Source organism: Tympanuchus pallidicinctus, unplaced genomic scaffold (assembly GCF_026119805.1).
Source record: "Tympanuchus pallidicinctus isolate F22 unplaced genomic scaffold, pur_lepc_1.0 scaffold3, whole genome shotgun sequence".
Taxonomy (NCBI): Eukaryota; Metazoa; Chordata; class Aves; order Galliformes; family Phasianidae; genus Tympanuchus; species Tympanuchus pallidicinctus.
In genome coordinates, this window is record NW_026294747.1 from 99,664,680 (window position 1) to 99,684,838 (window position 20,159).

Here is a 20,159-nt window from a genome sequence, read left to right on the forward strand (position 1 = left end):
CCTCCACATTTAATACTAGACCAGGCTGCCCCATCCAACCTGGTCTTAAACACCTCCAGGGACGGGGCATCCACAACCTCTCTGATCTCTGTTGTCATTATTCTTTGGAGATATTGGATGGAATTTTTTGGTGGCCACTGTTTTTCCTTTGTTGTGGATGGATGTGAACCTGAGGAGCTTAAAGCAGTGGGAAGCTTCCTTAAGGGTCCGACTCGGTAGCCTGGATTGGATTCTTGGGGTAGACTTGTGGGCTTCCATGATGGATATCATTCTGTTTCTGGTGACTGGAAAGCTGTTGTAAAGTCCAACCTATGTTGAAAATGCCATAGGTTGTTATAGTCTTGCATCTCAGAACATTTTTCTGACTTGAAAAATGCTAGAATTTTATCAATGCTATTGATCACATCTTCTAAGTGAGTATTTGTCATAAAGAACACAGAACTTGTCAGATAGAAGTTGTGATGTTTGTGTGTGTGTGTGTGGGGGGCATCTCTAGAAGACTGATTTTGGCTTTGGGAGCCCAGTTAGCTGACAGAAGCAGTGTCAGTGCCTTTGCATTGAAGTTGCTGTGTTTTAAATAAGGTTTTTGAATGACTGAATCTCAGGGCATGAGGAGAACAATGAATCTAATACAATTGAAAAGAAATACACGTAGGGAAAAAGTATCTATCTGATGTTTGTGTGCCTAAACTGAAAGAGCAGGCAGGCTTCTAATGCCTTTTTAGTTTTATTAGCAAGTAAATATGACATTATGTATAATCAAATTTTGTGTGGTGCAGTATGGTCCATTCTAATTCTGCTGAAGGCTGGTAGCACAGAGATGGTGTTTCTTATGTTTCTTTTGGAAGAAATAAACTATATTTCAAAATGAGTACGATTTGTATGATAGGAGTGACATAAAATACAGCTAAGGGGAAAAAATACTTCATAAGATGATCAGACGTATTTCAAAGGACGAAATAGTTGCTGTGTTTTACTTAAAGTTTGCAAAATGGGATAGTTTCCTGGGTATTGTAGGAAAGCTAACTTTCTGCACAAAGTAAAAAGTAGAGTTGGTTCTCTTGAGCATTGCTTTCTCTCCATTCTTTCTCCCCCACTTCCACCATAATTGAGCTTCTGGGCAGACATATTTATAACTGTCTACTGTCTGTTTTGTCCTCTTGGTGTTTTTGAGCTCTTCTTTCTCTATCCATTTGACATTTTGAGCCAGCTAGATGCCAGCAGCTTTCATCTGGATCGTTTCAGCAACCCTGATAGAATCATTAATGTATTTTCTCCAGGTGAGAGTTTGAACTATAGAGTGAGGATTGCAGGAAGATAGAATGTGTTATATGTATATTCTTTTGTATGTTTGAAAGTTTGAATATTGAGCAAGAAATGGGAGATTTTTTTTCTACATTTGGAGCAATATTCAAGGACAGAATTGATAATGCCATTTGGAAAACTGATGTTTTCATCTCATAATTCATTTTTCATAAGCAGTATGGCACAGTCACTGTAAGCTAGCTAATGTCTTGTCCCAAGACTTTGTGGTTTCTGTCTCTTGTATTGGGATGAATTAGCTAATTAAACTTCCCCCAAAATTCATGTATCTATTATGGGTAAATGAATTTTCCATCATAAAAAGGTTTTTGCTTTTTTCAGTGAGGCTGTGACTTAGCGGATTGAAGTTTGTGTTTTTGTTTGGAGTCCTGTGGCTTCAGAACTGGAGCTCTTCCTTAACTTGTGGACAGGCGAGATGACTTGCAGCTGCTTGGAGAAAACAGCTCTGATAGCAGTTGTGAGATAGTGGTGCTGTTTTGTTTCCAAGGCCTTTGGTGGCATTCATTTTCAGATCGCTCTGTGCCTATTGGAAGAGGTCAGGACTGCGTTTTCCCACCTGTAGATTTTCCTAAAGTCACACACAACATTGTTACAAGCACAGATTTACTGTAAATAATAAAAACATTGCATGGTGGTTTTCATTCTTGTAAGGCCTACTTAGCTCTAGCTGATCATCACAGACTGCTAGTTTGATCTGTGTTCTGTCAATGGCAATTTCTGGATAGTTTTGGTAACTGGATGAGTACTGAGATGAGTCAATTTCTTTCTGTGAAGCAGAGAAGTTTGTTACATGCTGCTGAGACAACATGGGCTTTTGTTGTTTTTAACCCATGCTTGGAGTCCGATTGGCTTTCCTAGTGAGTTTTGTCTGTATTCCTTATGTAGGCTGCTTTGGAAAAGTGACCAATTTCAAATCAGTTGGGCAGCTTCTGTTTTTTGGGGGCAGTGTGGTCACATCATGGACCAGCTGCCCATGGACTGTGCAGCTGTAAGGGCTGATGGAGGGGTGGAGGCCAGGTGGAGACTTGGAGCAGCAGGGACTCAAAAACAATCCACGCTGTTCCAGAGTGGCGTCATCAATTATAGTTGAATGTAACATCCAAAATAATGAGTACGAATCTTGTGATGGAAAATGTTCCAAATTCTGAAATGGAGCTGGACTTATCACAGCAGTTCACATGTCTTTTGGCATTACTTGTTTAATAAATCATCTGCGTAGGTGAAACAAGAATTTTTGTATTCGCTGATTGCACTTTGTTTCAATCTATGGCTCGCTATGAGGAAATTAGAATGCAGTACTTTACATTGATGTTGGCATAAATGACATCTGTTCCATTTAACTTGGAGGACAAAGTGAGGGGAGGGGTTTTATTTTTTCAAACCGTATTATTTGAAGTCTTCACTGAAGGCCAACTCTAGTAGATAATTTCCTACCTGTTACACATTTAGTTATCATAGCGCTGCCAGTGTAGCACTTGCCTTGCACTAGAAATACAGGCTTCCTCTTTGAATTGCAGTTGGTGTCACCTCTGACTCTGCTGTGTGTTTGGTTCATAGATCATGACGTAGTTTTCATCCGTCCCCAATTTTTCCGTGCAGATGTACCAGTAGTAACCTGTGATAATCTGGAAGTGGTTTAACGTGGGATCTGTTTGAGATCAGGTGCTGCGGAATGTGTGATTAGTTGTTTTGTTGGCTTTGTAGCCCTTTTATATTGGGATATATGGCATCAGGCTCTTAGTGAGTTACAAAATGCAGTAGTGTAAGGAAAATTAGGATACCTAATTTAACAGAGAAACGAGCGTTTTTGTTTCTTTCTGATGTCCAGTCTGACAAATGAGTTTGATCTTGGTTTCATAGGCCACTATGACTGTTGTCCAGCCATTTGTCCCCCCAGCCCCATGCTGGGTAGCACGCTGCTGAGTTAGGGAGCTGCATGGGCTCGTGGAGAGCCCAGTTCATGTCAGCAGCAATGAGCATATGGATCTCTGGAGGGCATAAAAGGGGAGAGCCCCCACTGCTTAGTGCAAGCGGGATGTTTGATTGACTCTGTTCTTCTGTAGCCTTGGCTTTGGTGTATCAGGCTGAGGCTGTCTGTGGGGAATAAGTTAAAGATGAGTAGATTTCATTCGTTGTGCACCATTCATTGGTGAGCAAGTTCAGGTGATGAATAACTGACATTTGCAGTGGGATTAGGATCAGCTATAAAGAATGACAGAGCTGCCATGCAGGGAAGAGAAGGAAAATAAAGTACACTCATCAAGGTGTAAATGTGGGCCAAGCATCTGTTTCTATTTATTTGTTTTGTAAATATCCTAGTCTAAGTAATTAGAAGGGATACTGGGTTGGCAGATGCAGGTTGCAGACTCTACAAAGGCTTTTAAAAGGTTTTGTCATAGGTTTTCTGCTGCGCTTTCTTCCCATAGGTACATAATTCACTAGCAAATCTTGAATACAATGTTGCTGCTTTCTTGATACTGATTGTAAGAAACCTTATTGTGAGTATCGAGACAGTGAGTTAAATTACGTTTGTCTGTTAAAAGGCATTGACACCAGCTTGGTCTTATTTCTTTTAAATGGTAAGTTTGAATTGATTTGGTTTTTGTTAGAGTATTATTTTGTCTCATTTTGAAGTAACTCCATAGCTGCCAGGTGTATAACCAGCAGTAAGGTCCTGGAGTTTCACTCATTATTTTAAACAAATCTGAACTGTAAATACTGAGCAAACGTGTCTGTGACTGTTTAGTTACAGTTCCACGGCTGCTAAGTCCGTACATTCTGTGGGGATGTTGGTAGTATCCCACAGGGTAATACTAAAATGTTTTGGTGTTTGCTGTTCCAGTGCCAACCTTCATTTTGAGAAGTTCAGCTATGAGAGATGGAGGCAGGCTGTTGGAGGGGAGCCGTATGATCTTATTTCTAAGCTGAAATGTTCTCTTGTAGAAAGTTAGCAGCTGTGGCAAGATTAATGACTGGTATTTCTGCCCAAAGTCTTCTGGCCTTGAATTTCTAGAATGCCTCATGTGAATCAGGATTTAAGTGGAGGCTTGTGCTGTTTGGAGCCAAGTGAGGTGTGGTAGCTGAGCTCTTGGGTAATGAGTTTCTGGGCTGACCAAGTGCTGTCTTACGGAGACTTTGGTCTCAGCAGAAGCTGAGGCCTGGGGCTCTTCAACCTGGAGAAGGCTGTGAAGTGACCTGAGAGTGGCCTGTAGGAGAGCTACAGGAAAGAAGGGGACAGGCTCTATAGCAGGATCTGTGGTGATAGAAAAAGGGGAAATGGTTTCAAAGAGGGGACATTTTTTCCTTATATCTAACCTAGATCTTATACGGTGAGGGCGGTGAGGCACTGGAACAGGTTGCCCAGAGATGTGGATGATGCTCCGTCCCTGGAGACTTTCAAGGTGAGGTTGGATCAGGCCCTGGGCACCCCGATGTAGCTGTGGTGTCCCTGTTCGCTGCAGGGGAGATGGACTAGATGGTCTTCAGGGGTCCCTCCCAATTCTAAGGATTCTATGATTCTACAGGCATTGTTTTGATGAATTTCAGTGAATGCTTAGGATACTGCATTTTTTTCTTCTTCTGATTAATAAGTAATGAGAAACAAATGAAATGTTCAAGGAGATTTTTTTTTCAGTGTTAGAGGAGTTTTTCAAACAGGAAGAATCAAAACGGAATGTTTTGGCCAAATATCTTGGTAGTCAAATTGTTCTGGTGTTTGTCAATGCATTTTTGCTAACTCTGCTGGCAGCTCAATGATTGGGGCAATGAGAATTTGAATGTGCTTTGTACAGCCACCGAAGTGTCCAGAAGCAGTCCAGCTAGCATATCTCTTTGGCTGTATTCAAAGGTTGAATATTTGGTTTTCTTAAAAGATTCAAATGTATAGCACACAAATGGGCTGAAGGAAGGTAAGGCAGTTTGCTCAGAGGTGGAGTGGTTTAGTCAGAAGCTCTGTGGCCAGTCTTCCTTGTGGAATCTGTAGCATTGCAGTCAGCTTAAGGTGTTGTTACTGTTGTGAAATGTCTGTGGAATGTTTTCTGCCTGTGAGAGAGCAGGCAGTTGTCATTCACAAGGCTTGCAAGATAACCCCATGGAGTATATACTGCAACTACAGAAAATTGCCCAATTTTGGTGTTGTGCTGGTATCCTCAGTTGAACTAATGCCCTACTTTCCTTTCTGTTTCTTAAAGAAAAGATGTAATGTCCTGAGAGTAAGATGCATTTCAGATGTGGAGATGCATTTCTTGGACAAGTTATTTTTTGATAATATAGTTTTGGTACTTAAATATTTTTAGTAATTTTTCAGTATTTTTATTACATAGTTATTGAGCTTTTGTAGGGTAAATCACAGAATGATTTGGCTTGGAATGGCTTAAAGCCAACCAATTCCAACCCCTGCCATGGGCAGGGCTGCCACCCACCATGTCATGCTGCTCAGGGCCCCATCCAACCTCGCCTCCAGCCCCTCCAGGGATGGGGCACCACCCTGTCAGTTGCCCAAATCAGTTGGATGTTATGTAGGGCATTGTGGTGTTCTTTAGACTAACTGAAGTAGATAGCAAATATTTAATGAGTTTTTCAGTTGTGCAAACTTTGATTTAGCCTGTCAGCTTTAGAATTCGGGTTTCTGTTGCTTAATTGATCAGAATTCCAGAAGTAACATGTACCAAGAGGTACATTTCTGATGTTGGCCTCAGGAGGGCCTTAAGTGCTGCTGAAATAGCACTGGACTGCGGCACAGGCTTTTTCAGGCTGCAGAGCTGCTTAGCAGGTTGTTCTCGTTTGGGTATTTGCATTCCTCCTGTTAATGGGTGGTCTCTGCACCAGGTTGAATACCACCCTTTTTCTGTAAAGTCCCATGAAATAACACAATAGCGATGGGCTGAAAGCATGTGACCTCCCAGGACAGAAATCTGCTCTGCAGGGAGAACTCATTAATGCAAATTAGTGTGCCGTGTCTCTTCCCTTCTAGCTTTTTTAGAGACAGAACTTTTCTGCATATGTTTCCTTTGATGTGGAGACTTCTGGTAAGACGTTTAAACTAAAATGCTATTGAATAGGAACAAATTTCTTTGAATATTAGAATACAGGGCTGCTGCAGCTGTTTCCCAGAAGTGAAAAATCGTCACACTTTCAGAAAAGACTCAATTCAAATGAAGATAGTGCACAGTAACTTCAAAGCCTTCACAAAGTAATGCTGGTATCCTGAGCAAACGGAGCCTGGTAGAAAATAAACGGCTCATTAGTCTGCAGACTTCCACCTTTTGGGGGTGGGAAGGGGCAGCTCTTGGCAGTGCAAAGTTCGCTTCTTGCAAATTGCTTGTGAATGTTTCTGTGTTGAAGGAGCCTTGGCACTTCAGCTGTTGTTCTCAGAAAGCAGCACTCTTTCCAGCAAAGGTATTTGAGTCCAGTACTCTCTGCCCAGGTTCTTCTAGGTGTTCCACATGAGGACTGTGCAATGCCGGTGAACTCGGAGAGATTTCACACTTCTAATGAACAGAGGCAGAAAACATTTGATGCTGCCAATTGATCCACTCAGCAATGGTAGTCAGTTGATCTGCTCAACTGATGAAGCTGTTTATCTGAAACAAAGGCCACACTCGGTTCCCTTTGTGTTACTGATGAAGTCGGCTTGTTTTGCAACAGCTGTGGTCAGTTACACCCAATATTATTTCCTGAGCTTAGTGGGCACGTTGCCCTTGCCCATCTCTTCTGATTGTTCTTCCATTATAGGGGTTTATTGATCAGACAGTATTTGAGCTCTTTTCATAGCTAAATTTGCAGGTTTTTGAGCCATCATTAGAGAAATTGCTGGCTGAGAATACAAGAAAGTACTGATCTTCATGATTTAATCATGTATGAGGTACAACCAGCTCTGTCATTGCAGCCTGCATGGATGAAATCTCCTTGAATATAACTTCCAGTTTTACATCCATCAATAAAATATAGATAAATTAGTTCAAAAGCCAATAATAGTGTGTTAGAAATGAAATTTACTTCATCAAAGTGCACTTGTAGTTTATCTGCAGTTATGGTTTGTGAGCTTGGTTTTTTACCAATTCTTATTAGTTTATTAAATCTGTATGTATCACTCTCAACTATTTCCACCTACTCCTTACATTAATAGAACTACTGAATTCCTCTGGAGACTTAATTCCTCCTAAGATGTGGAGGAATTTGAGAGGAAATTGCATCACAGTCACAACCACATTTTGTATTGCTTTTTCCAAAGCAGTCTGAGAACTCTTACTGTGTTCCTCTGCATTCAGCCTCCCAGTTTGGAGCCCTGCTGTGCATCTGGGATTTGCTTCTGGGTGTGCAGTCAGCCTAGGACTTGCTGTAACTATTAAGCATGCCTAGTGCATTTTTTTTTTTTTTAATTGGCTTTTTGCTGTGTTTTGCTGTCATGTGGCCATTGGACTGGGACGTCTTTCAAGGTTGTAGGAGCACCTTGTCTACTAGAAAAGAGCTGCAGAAACGTCCAGTGAAAAAGATTTTTAATGTCATTGCTAAAATGTAACTGTGTGATCATAGTCACGATACCTGTTCAAACTGAGAGTTTGAAGATGAATAATAAGATGGTCAGAGTTCTGGACCTCCAAAACCTCTGACTACTGTGTGCTGATGAATAGGACAAGACTTTGCATGAGTGCTTCATACCTGATGGAACTGACAGAGAAGAGGGTTATATCCATTCTGGATGGAGTGCCTTTCCTTATGCTTCACAACTGTGGAGCCCTTGCCTAGCAGGGGCTGTTCCCAAAGTCTCTGCACCAGCACTTGGGCTCCTGTGCTCATTGACAGCTGGTAGTTCTCTGTCCTTGTGAGCTTTCAGGTTGCCAGACAGTGTAAAAGAGGTAAGCACTTGTTATTTAATTGTAGTACATATGCAGATGTCTGCTTAAAACTGCTCTTGCTCCTGATGCTCACTTCCACCAGGCGTTTTGGACCCTGAATTCTGCTCTTTGTTACAATACTGATCTGTCATTGTCATCTCCAGCACTTTGCTCTGCATTGCATGACAGGAGAAGAACTTGCTTAATAGGATCCGACTTTTGTAAATCACTTGGTATATGTTACTTAAAAGCTTAGTCGTATAGAATATTCAAGAAAATGGAAGCTTTTGTTTCAATGAAAAACCTTTTTATCATGTTGTTAAAGATTGACCATTGCTCAGTGGAGAGGGAAAGGTAAATAAAAAAGGGAAGCTGATTCATGAGGCAGGGTGGGATGGGAGGAATGTTGTACACTGAAGAGGTGCTGACTCTTTCTGCAACCTAGTAAGAAAAGCACAAGCATTTGCAAGGCAAATCACTAATTAATAACCCAGTAAAGGTGGTAGTAAGGTGTAAAAGCATATGTCCTTTATGATATGGGGAATGCAGTATGATATGGCATTGGTCAGACCTCTGGCCAGGGCATGGCGCAGAATTTGTACAGAATTTGTCTGGCCTGAGTTCATTTGTACTCTAGTGAGGTTTTGCTCATAGTACAGATTCATCAGGCGCTGGTAGCAATCACGTCCAGAATGTGAATGTAGCTTTGAAGAATTTGTGGACAACTCACTGTTGCTTTGTAATAATTGAAAGGGATTCAGTTGTACAGGGACTGATGGGCCAGATGCAGGCGGATTGAAGGAGCTGATGAGAGGGGGGGGGAGGATTCAGGTGATTGGTATGGTTAGCAGGCAAATACTGGAAAGCTTGCTGAGGCTGTGCTTCCTCTCATCCTTTTGCATTTCCAGTTGTGCTGCAGTTGTTCGAAAGTTGGCTGTACCAACCTGCAGCTTGCCACTGTGACTGCTCGTGCGGTTGGATAAGCAGTCCTTGCCAGGAGCAGAGTTCCCAAACCCAGCTGTTTCTTTCTCTTGCCTTTCTAATGGAACTTTTCAAGGAAAGGATCCACATTTCTTTTTAATTTCTGTGACTTAAATGTCTTTGTATTTTTTTAAACATCTTGGCTTTGTTTCTTCTTTCTCTTTACTGTTCTGAGTAGTTCTGCTTCCCGTGGCCTTTGCGTTTTGCACTTGTAGGTCAATTGAGTAAACACGTAACATTTGAAGTACTCTGCATTAGCTAATTAGCCAAAGTGTTTTGCTCACAAGATTATCTAAAAATAGGTTTTCTTGTGAGAGTGCTCTGAAAAATTTTCAGACCACCCAGTTAATGTAGGTCCTGCCATTTGCATTCTCTGAGCATGCAGAGCTAAAATTTTCCTATTACATTTTTTTGTAAAGTGTCTGTGTGTCAGTGAGCCCTGCTGATTGATAATGGAGTATGGAGTATCCCTGCTAAGCTGCTGCTGCACACATCAAAGGTAGGATGTTGATACTCGGTCTCCAGTGGTGGTAGAAAGAAGGCAGACAGAATCTTGTAGTGTATGAGGAGGAAGAATTTCTTTGTGTTACTGTTAGCTGGTAGGCAAATTACATGTTTTCCTTCAGAAAAGAATAGAAAGGAACTCTCAATTTCCAGTAATGCAAACCTTCCAGACAAACTTACATTAATTTTGATAAACATGCTTTAGTCACAGTTCCGTGGTCATAAAACTGATGTGTGTTTCTTGCCATAGAAATGGTGGTGTGTACGTTGGAATTAGTCCAGGAAAAGTCCCTCCTGGGGCAACTGCTTGTTTTCGTTAGCTGGCATCCTGCTTCTTTGTTCTGTGGTAGGTTTAGCTGTGAATGGGGAGTGGAAAGATGTAGTCATTGCTCCAGAAGCTTCAGCTGTGCTGCCCAACTGATACAGCTGCATTAGCTAGCACCATTTCTTAGCTCCTTTATCCATACAGGATCTTTGCCTGTGGTGAAATATGAAGCATTCTAAGATACCAACAGATAAATGTTTGAAAAAGAATTGCATCACAGGATGGGAAGAGATTTTACCATATAGGCTTGACTCCTGCGCTATGTGAGTTTGGGGATAGCTTCTGTTGGGTACAATAACAGATGCTGCAGACAGTATTGAATGCCACTCAGGGAGGTGGAAGAGTCACTGTGTATGGAGGTTTTCAAGAAAAGGATAGATGTCACATTGAGTAACGTGGTTTAGTGGTATGGTGGTGATAGGTTAGACTAGACAGATGATCTCTGTGGTCCTTCCAGTAACTCTTATGATAAGAAGTCTTTCTTTTGCAGTGTAGAAGTAATGCATAATAAAGGCAAAATTATTTGTTTGCGTATGGTTATTATGTACTAGCAGATGGGAAGTGATTTTCCAACTTTTTTTTTGGCCTTAAATCTGTCATTGTTAACCCACTTAGTATCTTGGAAGATGGTGATGAAGGGAACAATGATCAGTTTCTTACTGGCTCAGTAATTGGTGGCAAAGTGTTGGATGTAAAATTGTTCTTTTTTGAACAGTAAGTAGAGCTCGATCTACACAGAGATTGTAGAGCTTCTTGAGAAATTAACTGGGGGATCCATCCAGAATTGTCTTAAAATAACTAATTTTGCTCTAGAGAAGGAAACTGGCTGTAAAAAGACGTTCTGAGCTATTTTTCTAATCCTTTGCAAGATTTATGGCCTAAAGTTTTTACAGTGTTCTTAAAAGTAGGAAGTGTTTTTTTTTGTTTCTTTAATCTGATGTGAAAAAGTTGTCAACATAGGCTTTGATGTAGCACAATTCTACCATGCTAATGAAGCTTTATTTGGAAAAGCCTCATCATTTTAACACTTGTACTTAAGGATAGGTCAACTTTGAAAGATATTCATAAAGAGCTTGTTAGTAGTCTTTTTTGAAGTCCTGTTGATAATATTAGAGAATTGATCAGGTAAATGCTTGCCTTCTTGGAACTGGTATTTGAGTCTACGACCATAGAATCATGGAATCATTAGGTCTGGAAAAGACCACTAAGACCATCCATACAGTTTAACCATCAACCTATCACCTCCATACCACATCCCTCAGTGCCACATCTACACACGTCTTGAAAGCCTCTTAGTCATGTCCATTACTATAGGCAGAAAAAAGATTTCTCAGCATTAACATTTGTAATGGCTGTTGGCTCATGTTTCTGCTTGCTCTTACTGGGAAAGCTTGGTTGCTCAGTTTTAGTTGAGCATGTGGTCATCTTGGTCAAAATCGTGTGCTTGTGGGTTTGTTTTGAAATAGTACTTAGGCTTAATTGTTTTCAGCCTTAAATTGTGGAGTTTGGTAACCAGATATCAGATCATCTATGGTGTTCCTTTCAACAAAAATCAAATGCTAGTATTTAAAGTGGAAACTGTAAAGAAAAGAACATGAGCTGGTAGATCAGTAGTGTGTCATATCAAAGAGGGGAGATTGTGGCAAAATTCTGGGTAAATGTTGGATTCAAAGAGCATGTGATCCTAGAAAACTGAAGCAGAAGCAAAAGTAAATTGAGTGTAAGCTTCTGAAGAATGAAAAGGCCTCATCTCCAGTGGCAATTTCTTGAGATTTGAAGTGTTTCAACGAAGTATTGGTTCCTATCTGTAGGCTCAACAGCCTTAACTGGGTGTGTTCCTATTTCAGAACAGGTCACAGAATCATAGAATCTCCCAAGTTGGCAGAGACCCGTAGGGGTCATTGAGCCTGACTTGGTCTTTGCAGCCTGAACATGGGTGCAATATATACTGAGAATTCTGCATGGCAGATTTGAGTGACGCTGTTTCTTTCTATGAACTGAATCTCTCAAGCATCAAGTGCTTTGTGAACACTAATACAAGTAGTGCTATGGCTAAGCAAAGGCTGGATGCCTGCTTGTCACACTGGGTGACCGTGGTGTTGCATCACTTTCAGTGGTGACGTCCTGGAGAATATGGACCAAAGAGTGTTTTGTAAGGCTGAGAGTTATAATGTCTGCATTCTTCCTAGCCAAAGTACCTATCATTCTGCTACTCTAGTATAAGTTGCTCTAATATAGCTCAGTTTTGCAGAGGGATGCTGTGTTGTCAGAGAGACCTTCGGCTGTGTGACAAACGTTTGTCCCACTGATGCAGAATAATGTAACTTGCCTGGTGCAAGTTCTTTGTTACCACTTGTGGTTTTGGAAAGCATTGAATTACTGTGTCTTTACATCTCATAAAGATATGCCTGGCTAGGAACAGAATTATATTTTTTTTTTCCCCTGATGTCAAAAGCAGTTGGTGTGTACTTGAAGTATTTTAAAAGAACCTCAACAAATGTTGAGAGAAAGATATGGCACGAAGTAATGTGATTTTTTTTTTTTCCCCTTGAAACGTTTTAACTCAATTTGTCTCAGTTGACGCACATAAGTGTTTGGAAATGGTAACTTTCTAGTTAACTTTTGCAAAGGTCTGTATTTATACCATACAATGTGAATTCATCATCGCTTTTTAAGAAGGCCTCCCTGAGTGTGTGTACGTAGGATTCAATAAATACCTACCCAGTGCTGAAGTTTAGGAGCTCCATGGCAATGTGGCATGTGTGCTCCACCTGTGGTGCTTTTACCCTCATTCATTCTTCCCTCAGGCCCATGGGATGAAGGCTTGGTGTAATCTTACTTAGGTAAGCAACTGGAAGAACAAGAACGGAGTTGAATTAATCGGAGCTATCATATTTGAGTACTCAGCAGAACTGTGTGTGGTATAGAAAATAAAGGCTGCCGTAGCCTCTTAGGGGATAAGAATGCTGTAATCTTCGAACACATTTTCATACCAAGTATTTGTATTACAGCATCCGCAGAGGAAATTCAAAACCTTTACTGTACGAAGGCATTAAATGGCAGATTCAAATTGTGCAAAAGACATTTTCTGTGGTGTGCATGCTTGCGTGGTAAGTGTGCTCCAGAGAATGGAGTGGCAGCAGCGAGGTGAGAGAGATCTGAATTAACTGTGGGTGCAGCAAGCTAGAGTGATGGTAATGAAGGAGTGGAACGAGAGCATCGCTTGAGCTTCAAATATTGAATAAATAAGGATTCTGAAACTTCAGTTTCTTTAAATGCAGTGCTGAGCTGAGCTGTCAGTGTTGTTAAAACTCTATTCTGCACTAGAAAAATGTTTGCATTTCTTAAAAAGCAGTGTTTTCTTGTAATAGCATTGACTGGAAGTTCTTGTACTGTAGTCAGTTAAGTTCTGTGACATCACATGCATCTGTGCCCTTGTTTGTGGTGTTCTTAATGTTGTTTCTCCTTTCTTTGTCTGCAGTAACACACAAATATGCCTGCTTAGACTGACTTCATCAGTAGGTAGAAAGTAGAGGCAAAGAGTGAAATTTAACCTGGAGTTATTACCTTCTGCCCAGTTATTGATGATAGGGAGCTAAAGGAGCATGATATATGTAACTGTAAGGACCTTTGCTGTGGCTTAACACATAATTTCAGATAAGGTTCTCTCAGTTGCACATCCAGTGTTTTGTTCTAGAATTGCACATAAGATACTGCATGAAAATAAAGTGAATCTGCAGATCCTTATTTTTTTTTTTTAGTGCAAATGGTTATTGAAAATGCTTTTTCAGTGGCATTAATACTGCATTGCTCTGGCTGTTGAAATGTTAGTGTTCCTCATCCTTCAGACTTCGGTTTTGTTTCTAGGTTGCACGTCTTGAACAAATCCCTGATGGTGACAATGAGACAATGATTCCTGTACTGTCCTCAAAAAAAGCAAGTGAATTGCCAGTTGATGAAGTTGCAAGCATTCTGCAGGTGAGTAATTCTGCATCTCTTGAAGCTGTGCTAATTTTACAAAACACTTGGCACTTCTTAAACACAGATCTTGCCACTGAAAGCCTATGTGTTACCAAGCAGATTGATATTAATTATTGTCCATTTCTAAAAGTGTGTTGATCTTTATGTTGTTACTTGAAATGCTTTAATCTCCAATGTTTTTGAGGAAAATTGGTTATTGGAGTGGGGGGGGGAACTTGAAAATGTTTGGGCTTCTCAATACTTCGGAGATTGTGTTTTTGTTACAAAAGCTCTCCTAGAGTTTTATTTATCTATTTATCTATTTATTTATTTATTTATTTTCTTCCTGTAAAACTGCCCTGTTTTTCATAGCTATCACTTCTGGGTCTTTGTGAAATTCTCAATGCCCTTAATATAATCTGGCAGCTTCCATTTTAAGAGAAGGAATGGGGTTGAAAAAGCTACCCATTGACAGATTTATGAACCATTGAATTTGGGTTAATTTTCTTGATAGATGATCTTTCTTCATCTTCTGTATGCTTGACTGCTTGAGGAGTACACCATAATAGCTATTGCCCACAGACAACTCAAGACTTTGAAGCTATTGCTGTCATTTGGCCGAGCAGCCGAATTCCTGACATAATTCTCAAGAGTCTGAGCTGTGCCTGCAGTTTGGATCGCTGATGAGTTTTCTGCAGGGAAGATCAGCAGTCATTTAGAGATGTACAACTGCAGATGCTGCTTTAGTTTGGTGAATTTTGTGTTGAATATTTTCTGTCAAATATTATTTTAAAACAGTAGTTAGCTTTTATCGGCATACAAACAGCAGCACCAGATTCGTCTTCCTGATGGCTAAACCTGATGGCCAAACTTTTATAATCTGAGGTGCATTATTTAAGTGTTGAGATTTATTTTGAAGTCTGTCTTTATAGTGTAATTGCTGACTGTGTTATTCTTTGTGTATTTTAATAGGCTAATCTTCAGAATGGGTTGAAAAACTGTGAAGTGTGTCACAGGCGGGCCTTCCATGGATGGAATGAATTTGATATTAGTGAAGATGAACCTCTCTGGAAAAAATATATTTCCCAGGTTGAGATTTTTGTCTTTTCTGCTTTTTTATTTTAATATTTGGTCAGTAATTTTATGCTTTATTCTGTAGCTTTCATTTGGTCAGTAATTTTATGCTTTATTCTGTAGCTTTCATGTACGTGAATACATTCTGATAAAAGTGGGTAAAGTGAAGTTAGGTGAGAAACTGTCTTCCATAGCTTGCATCTAATTTACCTACTGAAAAAGCTTTTATTTGTGTGTAGAAATGAATGTTTAGATTACATGGCTCGTTCATGAATAAGTGTTTGCATCTTGCAGAAGGCTGCCAACTTCCTCCTCCGGTGGAGCCGTTGCCCCTTTTGGCTGCCTGGGATACTGCAGATGCTCGAGGCCGGCAGCCCCCTGTGAATAAACTTTGGTTAGCTGTAACTTATTTATAGTAACTAGCTTAAAGGCTGGAGAAGTAGAAATTCTTTGTAGGCAATGGCTTGAGCATGAACTGCACTGAAATCAGCACAAATGCATATGACTGGTAAATGCTTAAATGGAATATGAAGTGTGAATAACTAGATAGGCAAAGGCAAATTTGAAAAGGCTAAAACATTGCCTATGAACTGGAGATGTGGATGGAGTCAGCCTATTGATTTACTATAAATATGAGCCCGTCCAGCATCTCTGAATGGTGTGAAAGTGCCGCTAATCGCCAATATTTTGCTTCCCTTATTATGGCAAAATTATTTAAAGCAGTTTCTCAAACAAGAGATTTCGAAGGAATTTATGTTAAACATTTTGGTTGATGTTTCCTACAACTTGTCTAAGCAGCAATACATTTAAGTTCTAAAGTAGACCGTCAAGTAATAGATAATTATGGGATTAGTGATAGGAGTGGGAGCATCTTTACATACTGGCTGTCCTCTGGCACTAATGCTTCTTTTTTCCACCCATAGCTTCACTTAGATGCATCAGAATGCTTCTAAAGCATACTACCAAAGCCTGTTTTAGGTAGCATTTAAGATATGTATTTGCTTTGGATGTTCTTGTCGTATGTGCTCTTGAATGTCCTCAGCTTCTACTGAAGATTCACTTCTTTTGTAAGAGTTCTCTTGTTTGACAGTGTTAGGAACGAGCTATCATGTAGACTCAAGATCCTTTATTAATTTAGCCTTAGAAATCTGAAGAAAGCATGTGATCTAAAATGAAAGTTTGAATCTTGGAAAGCAAGAAGTCATGAATTGGAAATTCCGAAATTGCCTTGGTAATAATACATTGCTGGGAATGGGATCTGCCTGTTGTTACCTCAAGAATACTTTGAATACGTTTCAGGCTTTTTTGTTTAAATGCAGTATAAACAAATAAGGAGATATTTTGACTTTGAAAATGTGGATCAAGAACTGTTTTTCTGCTGCCATTGAATATGGCCTGTTCAACGCCTTTGATATTGGAAACAACCAACCCTTAAATAAAATCTGAACTGTACAGAGTCGATTCTTTTTAGATGTGTTTTAAGGTGTAGATGAAATAGTCTTTCTGTAGGGAGTGTTGCTGAATTACTCTTCTGTTTTGTTTCAGTTTAAAAATCCCCTTATTATGCTTCTCCTGGCATCTGCGGTCATCAGTGTTTTAATGCATCAGTTTGATGATGCTGTCAGTATCACTGTGGTAAGGAGCTCGAATCTTATCTTCTGAAAAAATGCTTCAGAATGGGTGACCACTTTTACTTTGATCATCACATGAATGCTAATATGGGGCGGGATTTGACTGTAATTAATTAAGGTGATTTATCTGTTTTTACTTTTGGAGGATACTGGCATCTTGGTGCACATAGACACAAATTGTGAAATGTTGATGGGAGCTAAACTGTGGCAGGTAGCATGAACTGTAGAAGGTGATATTGCCTCCAAAAGAAGCATGTGTAACTCAGGTAGCAGTATTCAATGGAAAGGGGGAAAATATTTTTGTGTGTATATATATATGTATATATAGTTATTTACTAGTATTCCATTGCTAAGGCAGAGAGAGTTGCTGGGTTTATCTTTGATCTAGTTAAGATTTCTAGAAGAGTCTTTCTCTTTCAAAATGGTCATATTTAGTTTTTTAGTAATTACAAAGGGTGTACTTTTAAGATATGATTGTATCTTCAAAGGTACAGGCCAGCCAAAAAGAAAGGACTGTAACAACTCAATTTGAGTAACAAATTCAATTAGTATAACAAAGTTCAATTAGAAACTGTATTGAGGGAGGAGGTCATACTTTAAACAAAATCGATCTTTCTCATTATCTAATAGACCTCATTCACTGACTCATTTTCACCCTGCATGCATACAGGCCCCGTGATGTTTATGTTGAAGTGCTGTGACCAGAGCTGTGTGTGATATGGGGGAAGGCTTACTACTGATGCCTTTCTACTCTGCTTGGATTATTCCTACAGGGAAATTGTTTTGCCTCCTTGTTGGGATCTTGGCTGTTCAGGGTGTAATCAGTGTGTTGTCTTACTCCTTGGTAGTCTTGGGCAGAGTTGCCAAGTTTCTTCTACTTGTTTTCATAATTGAGATATGTTATGACTCCATACCAGTTCTTCAGTTCACTACTTTAATTCTCGTCTTCAACTCATTCTTAGTGTGTTCTTGTTACTTGATTTAAACCCAATCTGATGCTTTATGACAATTAACATGGCAGCGAATGCTTCAGTCAGTCATTTTTTACTATTTGTGTTAGGGAACTCCCTCCACTGCTACCTCTTGCTCACCTTTTGGAAACACAGAACAGTTTACTTTCCAAGCACTGGAAGTTTTACTCCAAAATCACCATCTAGTTATCAGTGTTATTTTTAGTAATATCAGCTTACCAAGGCACATGAATGCCACTGAATAGACATAAATAGACAATGGTGTTGCTTTTTTTTAGCAGGCCTGAAGGTTAGCCAGTCATTTTGAGCATGAGAGTCTGTTTCCAAACCATATTGCTAATGTGTAGTAATAACTATGGCTGGGCAGAAGCAAATATCACTTACTTTCATCGCCGTTTGGAATTCTCTTATCTGCTTTTGTTTTCTTACAGGCAATACTGATTGTTGTTACAGTTGCCTTTGTTCAGGTAAGACATCTGTTGTACAAATGAGATTATTGCTTTTATGTATGCTCTTATATTTAATAAGTGGCTGTCCTGATGCAATGTGCAGCTGCACAGTGCTTGATTAAAGAGCTCTGTGCTTTCATTTGAGTCTTTTGCCTTCTCTGAAGTGCTTGATTTGTTCTACTTTAACATTTTATGCATCTATATGAGTAATGTAATCAGCAACAAAAGAATGTGTGTAAGGAAACATTCAGATTAAACAATGTTGAAGTACTTTAAAATATTAAATTTCATAGAAAATGTAGTTTGAATGTATCACTCTGGCTGCAATTATGTATGGAATTTTACCCCCCAACTCTTTTAAATTGTTTCCTAAATAATAAAAAAAAGTTGGTTTCATTCTTTAAATACCCAGCTTTACTTAGTGTGTGCCTAAGGCAAAATAGCCTTCTGTTTGTGCTTTGTATCATTGTTTATTTTCTAATCTGTGAATTGAGTTAGAGGTGAGTTGTATTGCCTTAGTTCTCCAGGGGTTAAGAACGTGAACACAATATTTTTGGTACCACTTTACTAAACTGTAGAACTTGATTGTGCGTCTGATCCCCGAGTTTAGAAGCATTACCATTAGTATTACAAAGCCCTGAAAGTATTCAAGGAGAATGCAAAGGACCTCTTCTAGTCTTTCGGAAAAATTGCATGTAGGCAAATCCTTCAAGCTGTGAAGGATTAACATTTGGACCATATTTGCTTTTAAAAATCTATCTAACAAGGACCTGCTGGAGGGCATATCTTAACTAAGTCTTTGTGAAATTGTCCTAGTACAACTTTTAAAATGAGGTATGTTCACATCTGATGAAATGTCTATTTTGCCTCTGCAGGAGTACCGATCAGAAAAATCTCTTGAAGAGCTTAGTAAACTTGTGCCTCCAGAATGCCATTGGTATGGAATCATTACATCCTCTCTCTCAAATTAAGTCATGTTAAGTGTAACGTGAAAGGAGCAGAATAAAAATGCTCTACTTGAAACACCTTTCTAGCAAGCCATTCTGATTTTAAAGAACATAATTTGCTTTGACTCGTTTTAAAGATCGTTGTATGGTTCTAAACTAATACTCTGCGTTTTTGTCCATTGGCTGCTTCAGATGATGTTAAGTGATAGAAACCTTCTGAAGAAATGAACAGCGAAGTTGAAATTGTATTTTGCTGAAACTAGTGCACTGCAGTGCATGGTCAGCACTTTGATTTGCCCAGACAAAATGCCAGAGGAGATGTTGTGATGCGCTTTGACCTTGTATTTACACCTACAGTGTGCGAGAAGGTAGAGTGGAGCACACGCTTGCGAGAGACTTAGTGCCAGGTGATACAGTCTGCCTGTCTGTTGGAGACAGAGTCCCGGCCGATCTACGTTTATTTGAGGTATGTAGTACTGCATTGATATTTAATAGCATTTCTTTTTGTGACACAGAGTAAGAGAAGATATGCGCTGAACACTGAGCTGCAGTATTTTTGTTTGGAGTTCACAGCTAGTTGGATTGTGAAATAATTAAGCTCGCAAATGTTGTTGCGCATCGATAGTAGATATTCTTTTTGGTTGTAGAAAATAGGATTTTCTGACTTCGTGTATGTAATCCATTCTTGAAAACTTTAGCATTCAGAAAAAGTATTCAACTAAGAAAGCCAAAGAGGTGTTTTCAGTCTGAATTATAAGATTTTGGTAGCTGTTACCTACTGATTTTTTGGTCTTTATTTGCATTGGTCTTTAGGATATAATTCTGGTGTTCACTGCACACTGTGCTAGTTTCAGTGCTCTGTTTATAGCACTAAAAGTGAAGGTGATGTGTTTGAACATACTTTGTGCTTTCTCTAAGAGATCTTTGGCTTGGGTGCTGTTTGTAGAAAAGGGGATTAGCCCAAATCAAGATAGATGTGCACCAAACTACTAGAGAATGACAAAAACCTTTGGCCACGGTAACACAGATCAAGCCTGTACTATTTACCCAACTTGGTAAGACCTTAATTTATGCTGTTATGTCTTTTTTTTTGCTTCATTCATTGTGCACAGTTTAATCAGTAAATGAGATTTCACCCGCCTTTAGCCTTGTGCCTGT

The 20,159-nt window shown here is 39.6% G+C and overlaps 1 protein-coding gene across 5 annotated transcripts in view; it reads left to right on the top strand.

The window, feature by feature from the left end:
- Positions 1–20,159, top strand: part of ATP2C1 (ATPase secretory pathway Ca2+ transporting 1) — a 62,362-nt gene that overhangs the window by 19,005 nt on the left and 23,198 nt on the right. For 4 of the 5 annotated variants that reach the window (XM_052696301.1, XM_052696303.1, XM_052696304.1 and 1 more), the window contains 6 exons: positions 13,837–13,947; positions 14,902–15,018; positions 16,549–16,638; positions 18,037–18,072; positions 18,930–18,991; positions 19,359–19,467. In XM_052696301.1, the coding sequence (XP_052552261.1) occupies positions 13,837–13,947; positions 14,902–15,018; positions 16,549–16,638; positions 18,037–18,072; positions 18,930–18,991; positions 19,359–19,467 (525 nt within the window). Of the gene's footprint in view, positions 1–13,057; positions 13,080–13,836; positions 13,948–14,901; positions 15,019–16,548; positions 16,639–18,036; positions 18,073–18,929; positions 18,992–19,358; positions 19,468–20,159 lie in introns of those variants that run through there. The other variant, XM_052696302.1, reaches the window with a different exon arrangement.